The sequence below is a fragment of the Cebus imitator genome, unplaced genomic scaffold (genome assembly GCF_001604975.1).
Source record: "Cebus imitator isolate Cc_AM_T3 unplaced genomic scaffold, Cebus_imitator-1.0 Scaffold48, whole genome shotgun sequence".
NCBI lineage: Eukaryota > Metazoa > Chordata > Mammalia > Primates > Cebidae > Cebus > Cebus imitator.
The window spans coordinates 6,102,827-6,115,288 of NW_016107363.1; the positions used below are offsets into that span (position 1 = coordinate 6,102,827).

Below are 12,462 nucleotides of genomic sequence, written 5' to 3' on the forward strand. Positions count from 1 at the left end.
AGGTATTGATGAAATGTATCTCAAAATAGTAAGAGCTATTTATGCCAAACCCACAGCCAATACCATACTGAATGGGCAAAAACTGGAAGCATTCCCTTTGAAAACTGGCACAGGACAAGAATACCCTCTCACCACTTCCATTCAACATAGTATTGGAAGTCCTGGCTAGGACAATCAGGTAAGAAAAAGAAATAAAGGTATTCAGTTCGGAAAAGAGGAAGTCAACTTGTCTCTATTTGCAGATGACATGATTGTATATTTAGAAAATTCTATCATCTCAGCCCCAAATCTCCTTAAGCTAATAAGCAATTTCAAGAAAGTCTCAGGATACAAAATCAATGTGCAAAAATCACAAACATTCCTATACACCAATAACAGATAAACAGAGAGCCAAATCATGAGTGAACTCCCATTCACAATTGAAACAAAGAGAATAAAATATCTAGAAATACAACTTGCAAGAGATATGAAGGACCTCTTCAAGGAGAACTACAAACCACTGCTCAAAGAGATAAGAGAGGACACAAACAAATGGAGAAACATTCCATGCTCATGGACAGGAAGAATCAATATTGTGAAAATGGCCGTACTGCCCAAAGTAATTTATAGATTCAATGCTATCCCCTTCAAGCTACCATTGACTTTCTTCACAAAATTGGAAAAACTACTTTAAATTTCATATGGAACAAAAAGGAGCCTGCATAGCCAAGACAATTCTAAGCAAAAAAGAACAAAGCTAGAGGGATCATGCTACCTGACTTCAAACTATACCCCAAGGATACAGTAACAGAGACCATGTGATACTGGTACCAAAACAGATCTATAGACCAGTGGAACAGAACAGAGGCCTCAGAGGCAAGTCCACACATCTACAACTATCTAAACTTTGACAAGCCTGACAAAAACAAGAAATGGGGAAAGGATTCCCTATTTAATAAATGGCCATGGGAAGACTGGCTAGCCATATGCAGAAAGCAGAAACTGGATCCCTTCCTTACACATTATGCAAAAATTAAAATGGATTAAAGACTTAAATGTAAGACCTAAAACCGTGAAAACCCTAGAAGAGAACCTAGGCAATACCGTTCAGGACATAAGCATGGGCAAAAATTTCATGACTAAAACATCAAAAGCAATGGCAACAAAAGCCAAAATAGAAAAATGGGATCTAATTTAAAAAAAAATCTTTCATCAGAGTGAACAGGCAACCTACAGAATGGGAGAAAAATTTTGTAATCTGTCCATCTGAAAAAGGGCTAATATCCAGAATCTACAAAGAACTTAAACAAATTTACAAGAAAAAAACAAACCACCACATCAAAAAGTGGGCAAAAGATATGAACAGACACTTCTCAAAAGAAGATATTTGCGTGGCCAGCAAACATGAAAAAATGCTCATCATCACTGGCCATTAGAGAAATGCAAATCAAAACCACATTGAGATACCATCTCATGCCAGTTATAATGGTGATCATTAAAAATCAGGAAACAACAGATTCTGGAGAGGTTGTGGAGAAACAGAAACACTTTTACACTGTTGGTGGGAGTGTAAATTAGTTCAATTATTGTGGAAGACAGTGTGGCAATTACTTGAGGATCTAGAACTAGAAGTACCATTTGATCCAGCAATCCCATTACTGGGTATATACCCAAAGGATTATAAATCATTCTACTATAAAGACACATACACATACATGTTTATTGTGGCATTGTTCACCATAGCAAAGATTTGGAACCAATCCAAATGTCCATCAGTGGTAGACTGAATAAGAAAATGTGGCACATATTTACCATGGCATACTATGCAGGCATAAAAACATATAAGTTAATGCCCTTTGCAGGGACATGGATGAAGCTGGAAACCATAATTCTCAGCAAACTAACACAATAACAGAAAACCAAACACCACATGTTCTCACTCATAAGTGGGAGCCGAACAATGAGAACACATGGACACAGGGAGGGGAACATCACACACTGGAGCCTGTCAGGGGACTAGGGGAGGGATAGCATTAGGAGAAATACCTAATATAGATGGCAGGTTGATGGGTGCAGCAAACCACCATGGCACATGTAAACCTATGTAACAAACCTGCATGTTCTGCACATGCACCCCACAACTTAAAGTATATTAACATATGTATATATACACATAAATGTATATAAAATGAAGTCTAACTATAGCAAAATAGATTTTGCCTTGAGAAATCAGAAGAGCCTTTTCATTTTCCCCAAGTATTCATATGATGATTTTGCTCTTCCCACACAGTCCTTGTAACTTATGCTGTGATTTGTCTCTAAAGTATCATTTGCTACAGGTAAAGATGTCATGAAAATAATTTGGCCAAACCTTTTTTTTACATGAAAATAATTTGGCCAAACCTTTTTTTTAGTATCAGGCATGCTTCAGGTTAGTTACTTATTTAAAACTGTGGTATCTTTCTTTTATTTGTTTACAAATTCATAAAATGTATTATAAGACAAAGCTATCACTTATCTTTGTCACCCAGAGGAAATTATATCACTTTCATCATTTGCTACAAAATTCAAGTAGAAGCACAAGTACTTCCTGGGGATGGTTTTTATGAAAACGTTTAAGATACATTTGAATTGTCAGTCTTGTTATCATCAAAGAAGAAATTATTTTTTCATTCTGTTAGGACTATCTTTAGCGGAATTTGTGCAAATAACTGTGCTCTTTAGTTGACAACAGAAGTATACCTATACTAGCTCTGTTGTTTGCTAGTGCTATTGTTCAACTAAAAGGTGCTGTCAATCCACACGTTTAGTTACTAACGTGATGGACAAAAGTAAGAACTCCTGCTGACTCAATCTCAATTACAAATTCAAAACTACTATCAAAAGTGTATTTTGAATATTGCAGATGTGTTTTGTTACAGAACTTTTAAGACTGTCATATAAGATTTTTTTCATGGTGGATTGAATCAAAAACTCCATTGAAATATAAATAAATATGATCATCCACTTTTACAAAGGCTAAAATAGACTTCTATTCTGATTCACTCAACATTAAACTTGTGGTACAAAGAGCCTGGGTCCCATCTGCTCCAAGTAGGTGGCCCTCAAGAGTCATTAAAATTATCTTTTTAAAATTACAACTCAGCAAGAGCAATCCATTTTGTGCAGCCAGAAATTATTGTCCAAATGCCCATCTGCATGTCCTTTTAAGAAATGTAGTTCGGCAGAGGAAGTGCTGGCTCCTTGGGGAAATCATTCTCATCTTCGGCTTACATATGCTGTGCTACAGTTAATCAGGCAAACTCTATTGATGTTCCTGGCACTGGGGCGTGATTGAATATTTAACAAACAAATGTTTCTGAGCCCAGAAGACAAATGGTTCAAGAGATTTGGGACTTTAAACATATATATTAAGTTAAATCAAAAGCATTTTGTATTTGTTCTTCTGAGAAACAGAGGAACAGATGATTGGAAAGTGAAAATGGCATGACAACTTCTTTGCTACTCTGACAAATTATATTCAGTTGCTGTACAGGTTTTCAGTAGCTATATGATAAACTAAAAGGAAACGAGTGGTTATTTTTAAACCACATCATGGTACACTAACTTCTCATGCATGTTACAAATTTATATGTTACATAGAAAAAAGTTCATCACAGAAGATGTTGAGCCCAAATGAATTACACATGTGAAATCAATGAATATCATCTCTACCTGATTAAAGAGGCAAAAGCATGCCTTTTCTTCTGCCTATAACAATGCAAAGAGAGGAACAGGGTTTTGCCAGTGTACTCACTCCTAATAAATACTTTTAAATTCTCTATTTATTTCTTCTCTAAATGAGAAGCTGACACAATGGAAATCAAAACATTACTCAGATTTAGTCTCCTATATCATCTTGCCTTTCTCATTCATCCCAATTTCTCTTTCAGAATCTGAAACCAGAATTAGTAATTCTAGGCCAACCAAGGCAAACAAGCCTTTGTACCCTGTCCAGATTCTCCAGTTATTTGTTCTTTCCATGTATTTAAAATAGCATGGAAATGTATTACTGTGGAAATGCAGTGCAACCAGGAGAATGCTCACCAGGGTACACAGCTAAATCCATCTGCTTCTCGGCTGATCTCCAAACCAGAGTATATCTTAGGAAAAATGTAAGATGAATGTCCATGTACATACTCATGAATATTTCTATGTATATAATCACTGTTCATGCCAAGCAAAGAGAAATGCTTTACACCTGAGTAAACTGCTAGAAGAAAGAAAAAGCTGTACTCTGACCCACTGCAGGTGGAAAAATACACTTCTTACCAAATGCATTGATTTTTAAGGTGTTTTCTGAATAACGTGGCAAACATCTAGTTTTCCATGCAGCCCTCTAAATTCCCAAAATAGTACATCTGAAATTTCTAGAATGACATTTACTATCTTCTACCTTATGATGTTATTACTTTTTAGGTACCATTTCTCTGTTAGACTTTATACCTCTTGAAGGAGTAGCCCTGTCCTTCTTACCTGTGTATCTTGTATAGTGTCTAGAAAATGCATCACACAGAGTAGGAGCTTAACGAATATTTATTGAATTAATATATACTGAAAACACTTCCAATTTCTACCTATATTATATACAAAATATCATGTCTTCATTTTTAATGATGGAAATGAATAAGTAGAGGATCTTTTGATCATGGAAATCCCACTGCCAATTGTATACAACAATTACAAGAAATTAAACTGCAATTTTTTTTTAATTAGAGAAGAGTTAGCCTTGTCTCACTGCCAGACCAAATTAAAAAAAAAAAAAAATCTATGCTAGTTCCACCAATACCATCTTAGAACTAGGACTTGGGGAATGTTTACTGTAGTTTTTGTTTACCTTCTTCTCCAGACAAGACTAAACTTTTATTCTTTATGTCTATGAAAAAAAATTGCAAGAGTCACCACTCTATTACCTAGTGATTAGATCACTGGGCATTTTTTCAGGTAGCTCTGACAGTCTTTCAAGTTTTCTGCCTGAAGGCAGAGTTCTTCAACCATATGAACATCCTAGGGTGCCCAGACTGGTAGGGAAGGACAGGCTCACTCTGTAAGTGGCCTGTAGCAGAGAAGGTTGACCAAGTGTCTGCAGCTGAGGCCATGCGGGGACAGTTACAAGTGCAGAAATATTCTCGCCAGTCTTATTTTTTCACTTGGGCCACAAAGTAAAGGCCCAAGATTGGCAACCAATCACCATCTTTTCTTATACCCTCTCTGGAACTCTGAAAGATAAGTTTCTCCATCAGTTATAAATGTATGTGCGTGTGTGTGTGTGTGTGTGTGTGTGTTTGTATATGTGTGTGAAGATGAAGCTAGTGTAGAAAAAGAAAAGTATGCCCAGGATGAGTACCAAGAAGAAATGTTTATAAAAGATCCTTAACGATGCGGTTCTCATCCTTAGTGTACTGTAGGTAAACCATTTCTTAGGAGTTTTTTTTTAGTATTATTGATTAATTTTCTTCTTTAGATATTTCAGTATTATATTTTTTAACAGCAAAATACCTACTTTATTTTGAAGGGTTTTTTTTTTCTATAGTCGTTCTTTTTTTTCTTTATTTCAATAGGTTTTGGGGGAACAGGTAGTATTTGATTATATGAATAAGTTATTTATTGATGACTTCTAAGATTTTAGTGCACCTATCACCCAAATAGTGTACATTGTACCCAACATGTAGTCTTTTATCCCCCACGCTCTTCCCACCCTTCCCCTGAGTCCTCAGAGTCCATTGTATTATTCTTATGGCTTTGAGTCCTCATAGCTTAGCTCTTACTTATGAATGAGAACATACAATGTTTGGTTTTTCATTCCTGAGTTACTTCACTTAGAATAATGGTCTCCAATTCCATGCAAGTTTCTGCAAATGCCATTATGTTGTTCCTTTTTATGGCTGAGTAGTATCCCATGGTATCTGTGATGTGTGTGTGTGTGTGTGTGTGTGTGTGTGTGTGTGTGTGTGTGTGTGTCACATTTTCTTTATCTACTTGTTTATTGATGAGCTTTTGGGCTGGTTACACATTTTTGCAGATGTGACTTGTGATGCTATAAACATGTGTGTGCAAGTATCTTTTTCATATAAGTACTTATTTTTCCTTCTGGTAGATACTCAATAGTCAGATTGCTGGATCAAATGGTAGTTCTACTTTCAGGAATCTAAAAGTTCTTTTTAAGGAACATTGCGTTCTCCACCAACAGTGGGAATGTGAAACCTCTTAGAAGAGATTTTAAGACCCAAGTATACAAGGGGACTTCAAAAAGTTCATGGAAAAAGCCTACTGTGAAAAAACTATACATGGATTTCAAAAAAAAAAAAGTACCAAAATAAACTTGTACTAACTATGACATGTTTGAACAGAATCTAGTTTGAAGCACTAAGGAAGGATAAGACGTTAATTTGAAAAAATAGCCTCTATCAGAGCAATATGAATTCTGCTAAAATTGAAGCAAGAACCAACATCAAATTTATGGTGAAGCTTGGATGGAAACATGGTAAAATCATTGTTACTTTACAAAAAGCTTATGGGGACAATGCCTCCAAATAAATCAGCAGTTTACAAACTTACTTTAAGAAGGGGTGAAACAATGTTGAATATGAAGCCCTCAATGGCAGGTCATCCACATCAATTTGTGAGGAAAAAAATAATTTTATACATGCCCTAATTGAAGGGGACCAAAGACTAACAGCAGAAACAATAGTCAATGCCACTGACATCTCAACTGATTCAGCTTACATAATTCTGACTGAAAAATTATAGTTAAGCAATCCACTCAATGGGTGCCAAAACCATTGTGCCCAGATCACCTGCAGACAAGAGCAGAGCTTTCAATGGAAGTTTTAAACAGGTGGGATCAAGATCCTGAAGCATTTCCTTGAAGAATTGTAACAGGAAAAGAAACCAAGCTTTACCACTATGATCCTGAAGGCAAAGCACAGTCAGAGCAATGGCTACCAAGAGGTGTGAGTGGCCCAGTCAAAGCACAACTGGACCAGTCAAGAACAAAGGTCATGGCAATGTTTTGGGGATGCTCAAGGCATTTCACTTGTTGACCTTCTGAAGGATGAAAGAACAGGAACATCTGCTTATTATAAGAGTGTTTTGAGAAGGTTAGCGAAAACTTTAGCTGAAAAACACGCACAAAAGCTTCCCCACAGTCTTTCTCCACAATGACAATGCTCCTGCTCACTCCTCTTGTCAAAAAAGTTCAATTTTGCAAGAGTTTTGTTGGGAAATAATTAGTATCTACCTTATAATCCTGATTTGGCTCCTTCTGACTTCATTTTATTTTATAATAAGAGCACCCATTTTGTTTTGTTTTGTTTTTTCAGTTAATAATGTAAAAAAAAAAAAAAAAAGGCTACATTGATGTGGTTATATTCCCAGGACCCTCAGTTTCTTCAGGATGGACTAAATGGCTGGCATCATGGCTTACAAAGTGTCTTGACCTTGATGCAGCTTATGTTAAGAAATAAAGTTCATATTTTTATTTTCTCTCTTAATTTTATTTTTCTGTGAGCTTTTTGAAGTCCCCTTGGACCTTGCTTGAGAGCACAGCTGTCTGCCCATCTCAACTACATTTCACAAGAAGAAAAAATTATAACAGGGTAGGGGTTAGAGGTCTCATACTTTATGTAAGAGACTGCAAGAATTACTCGGTATGACATACTCTGCCTTTGACATATTGACTTGAACTCTCAAACCAGTCCAGCTTCTCTATCATCACTGCCATTGCCTTAATTCAGGCATTTCAACCATCCTACTAACAACAATACAGTAGTCTTACTGATTGGCCTCCAGTCCTACTGTCTCTACAAACCAACCCAGACACTCCACAAACGGTATCCAAAAACATGTACCCCTGCCTTCTGTTTTGTGTCATTGTGACATTCCCCTGCTTCACACAATGACCTCTGTTTTGCCTTCAGAATATAGTCCCTGAATGCCAGGGATTATGTTCTTGTCTAACATTGCAGTCCTGGCATCTGCAGGGCCTAGATGTACTTGGCCCATGATAAGGAAGAAAGGAAGACAGAACAATGATAGATAAGATAGATCCCTTCTAATTAAAAGCTTTTGTAGATCTCTCCCTTGTACCATGCCCAACCTGGAGCAGACTCTCTCACCTTTGCCCTTGCTTCACTTCTGAAAGGAAGATTTTATTTAGATTGCAATCATTATGTTGAGTGTATATGATGGTAAAACATTCAGGAAGAAACTGAACAGTCCAATCAGTCACCCAAATATTTGTTTTAAAAATTCCAACCTTTGTAAATAACTAGATGCTGGGTTCTGAAGGGCGAAGGAATAGCTTACTGAAACTGAGTGTTAAGATACGCATTGTCAGACACCAAATAATGTCTTCAAAATGTACTCTGCTTTTAGTTTTTTCTCTATTCTATCATTTTACATTTGTTTATTATATATATTTAAATAGATAAGTCAAATTGGAAGAATCTACCATGACAGGTACATGCAGTGATCACGCAGTTTAAATGTATTATTTTATAACAGAAAAATCTACCTATTGAAATAGCACTATGTTTCTCATTTTCATTATCTACTTTCATTGCCTTTGATTTCATGTTTGTAAGTCTTCCTTTATTGGATTTAAAAATTTAAACTTTTGGCTGGGCATGGTGGCTCATGCCTGTCATCCCAGCATCTTGGGAGGCTGAGGTGGGTGGATCACGAGGTCACATTCAAGACCAGCCTGGCTGAGGTGGTGAAACCCCGTCTCTACTAAAATGCAAAAATTAACTGGGTGTGGTGATGCATGCCTGTAATCCCAGCTACTTGGGATGCTGAGGCAGAGAATTGCTTGAACCTGGGAGGCTGAGGTTGCAGTTAGCAGAGATTGTGACACTGCGCTCCAGCCTGGGTGACAGAGCGAGACTCCGTCCCAAAAAAAAAAAAAAAAAAAAAATTTAACTTTTGCATTTCTGTGGATAATCACAGAACTGTGGACTTGGAAAATTATTGTAGCTTTTATTTTCAGCTTTCCAAGTATTTATGCTTAATGAGGTTTACATTTTGTGGCATTAATACACTTTCTAGAAAAGACTAAAATTTTCATATAGGAAAAATACTTTATAAAACGTGTTCTATTATCTATTGCTCTTGAAAAACAAAACTGCCCTACAGTAAGGTAAAAATGCTTCCCTAGACCCACTTGCATGTATTAATAGAGTACCATTTCTCTGCTTAAGTAGGCTAAATACCATCAGTTCTAGTTATTTCTTTTTCCATGGAGTTAACTTATCAGAAAGTCAAAGTATATGATTCTTAGATGTTTTAGATGACTTGCTATGGATTCTCTTCTTTTAGACATTCTTTGGAATGAATATTAGTAACTACTTCTTAAATGTTCTCTTGTTATTCATAAGTAAAAAATATGCCTTACCCAGACCAAGTACTATATCACAGGACATTTTAGCAAATGGTTTATACCTATTTGCATTGCTAGTTTTAGTTACTCATATTTTTCTTTACAGATTAAAGTAAAATTTACATATATGTGCTTTTGCTTTATTCCTAGAAAATATGAATTTATGAAGAACTTGTACTCACCACAAATTTCTGCTCAAAATAATTTTCATTTTGTTCCCCAATGTAGGGTAACCACAGTATCCAGGGTTCTCCAGGCCCAACAACTGGTCCTTCAGGATTAACTCAGTTAACTTTAGAGAGCCTGCTGGGGAAAGCTGCAAGGTGGACAAGTAAGGAATATATAAAGAGCACCTACACAGAAGCAGGAGCCACAGAAAGCCAGGATTCCTCGGCGAAGCAAAGAGATAGAAATGACTTTCAAATGAGTTTGTTGCCTATACCATGCCTTTCTCCAACTGGAAGAAGTTGTGGATCCTCTCAGAAAACTCCAGACCCCCTAATCAAAGCAAAGGACCTACCAGCCCAGCAAGTGCCAGCTTCGCTAAATAAAATCTCCCTGAAAGAAATCTCAGGGGAAAGGCTGAGCTCAATCCCTGAAGCATCTGTAAGTGGTTCCATGTGGTTTATAGATACCGGCAATATGTCCTGCTGTGTTCCGTTGTGTTCCACACACATTCTTAGCAGTATCTATTTTTCATCATTTGAGTGATCAGTAATGTATTTTCTTTCCTATTCTGATGTGTTTTAGTTCAGTAACAGCAGCTGTTAAAGAGTCCACTGCACATCCCGAGGATAATAGAAAACCTCATGTTTTTAATGAGAAAGATAATTATGTAATTTTCATCTTAACAGTTATTTTTTATTTCCTAGTTACTTCCCATAATTTTTAGTTATCACTGCCTGCAAATTATAAATGACGATCTGATTTTTGAGCCAAAAGCTTGCCAGTAAAATTGACAGATTTTCAATAACAATCTACATTAGGAGCTGTAAAAGCATCATTATTCTGTTCACTTTCTGGTCTCTCTGCAGCAGTTCCCCAAATAATAAATGATATGAGTGAAGGTTAACAGTAAAGCAGTGTCATCGAACAAATCCCTTGGCTAGTTTGGTGGCTGTATTCATATCCATCAAATTGATTTTTTCCTTCTGGTATTAGTACTTTTCTTCCTTCAATTCCCCTATAAGCTACACTTAGAAACTAGAGAACAAATGAGGCCATGCAGAATACATGACGTGTATATTCCATTTGTTTAAACATTAAAGATTTTCTTTATGTTTTATGTCCTAAATATTCTGTGGGTGTTGCATCGTAAAGCTTTGGTTCAATTATGTTCTAAGAAAGTTAGAGTGGATTAATTGTTAGCTGGCACAGGTAGTAGATATATTCATAATTATCATCAGCAAAATAGAAGTAGCTAATATTTTGTGAACATTTATCATGTGCCAGTCAATGTACCAAGCCCTTTTCCATGAAGTATTTCACTTACTCCTCACAGCAACCCTGCGAGATAAGGACTGCCATTATTTGCACATCATTTTCAAATGAGGAAGCTTATGAAACTTTAGCATAGTTATGCAGTTTTTTCAAGGACAACAGCTAGTTAATTGAGGAGGGACAACTTGAACCTAGATTCTGACTCTAGAACTATTTCCAGCCTGCTCTGCAGCATAAACATGGGTTAGATTGCTATATGGGATATATTACTATATCCACCCTACTCTGCCGCATAAACTTGGGTTAAGTCTTGTAAAACTGATAGCCTCTCTCAAGAAACATCTAAAGATAGAACTGAAATGTGTTCCTCTTTTTCTGTCACATGCATGTGTGCACGTGTGTTTGTGTGTGTGTGTGTGTGTGTGTGTGTGTGTATGAGAAAATAGTAAATCACTTAATCTAGTGAAAATGTATTTGCTTCATGGTGATTTAGGATGAAAGTTGTCAGTAATTTTTTCCATGTTTTTCACTGTTGAAAACTTTTCTTAAAACAAGCAAACGTTCTTGCTCTAACTAATTGTATTTTTTTTCCTTTGGTTGTGCTAATGAATTTGAATGTAGCTAGTATACTAGCCTATGGATTTATTCTATAGTACTGCTTCACTTGACAGCAGCCAATATTGGGCTGCCAAAAACAGAAACAAAGCCAGTCTTTGAGAAGCATTTCACTTTGTTACCCCCCTAATTTCTTGGTCACTTACCTTCTGTTAGAGTCTGTCATCCAGTATATCCAAAAGTTAATGATTTTCAAACTTCTTATTTTTTCTGTAGAAGTAGAACCAATGCACAAAGATAAGTTTGGAAACTTCAGGCACAGATGAACTTGATGTACTCAACACGGTGCACTACCTAAAAAATAGTTCTCTCTGACAATACCAGGAAATAATAAAAGGAAGAAAGAGACCAAAGCTTGGAGGAAGAGCCAGGGACTTACTCTCACCTGTTAAGTTCATTTAAGAGGCTTTTCTGATAAGACAGTTCCCAGAAACCATTTGGATTATTTCAGGAGAGCTTTTCTATAACTACTCACTGTGGATTACAAAGTACAAGCCTGGTATATCTCTTCTTCCTCACAGGAACACTATAAGAAATTATCATTCCATTTTACAGTTAAGGAGACTGACTCAGAGCAATCATTTCAAAGGGATGAAGAAGGGGAAGGAACTTTATCTGTGATGAGGGGATAAAGGTATAAAAGCCTTGTTTCCCATATGTGCAGAGAAGTTTTCCTCAGTATCAAAACTCAGACAAATAAAATGTTGTATCTCAGCCAGGTGTGGTGGCTCACACCTGTAATCCCAGCATTTTGGGCAGCTAAGGCAGGAGGATCGCTGGAGCCCAAGAGTTGGAGACCAGCCTGGGCAACAAAGTGATACTTCTTCTCTACAAAAAAATAAAAAGAAAGAAAGGAAATTAGCTGGGCATAGTGGTGTGCACCTATAGTCCCAGCTACTTGGAAGGCTGAGGTAGGAGGAATTTTTGAGCCCAGAAGTTCAAGGCTGCACTGAGCCATGATCACACCACTGCACTCTAGCCTGGATCACAGGCAAGACCCTGTCTCAAAA

The 12,462-nt window shown here is 36.7% G+C and overlaps 1 protein-coding gene across 6 annotated transcripts in view; it reads left to right on the top strand.

Moving 5' to 3' along the window:
• Positions 1–12,462, top strand: part of CFAP20DC (CFAP20 domain containing) — a 288,204-nt gene that overhangs the window by 184,371 nt on the left and 91,371 nt on the right. For all 6 annotated transcript variants that reach the window (XR_001824890.2, XM_017527412.2, XM_017527405.2 and 3 more), the window contains one exon: positions 9,626–10,003. Coding sequence is in view for 5 of the 6 variants with exons in the window: in XM_017527412.2 (XP_017382901.1) it covers positions 9,626–10,003 (378 nt within the window). In the remaining variant the exon portion in view is untranslated. The remainder of the gene's footprint in view (positions 1–9,625; positions 10,004–12,462) is intronic.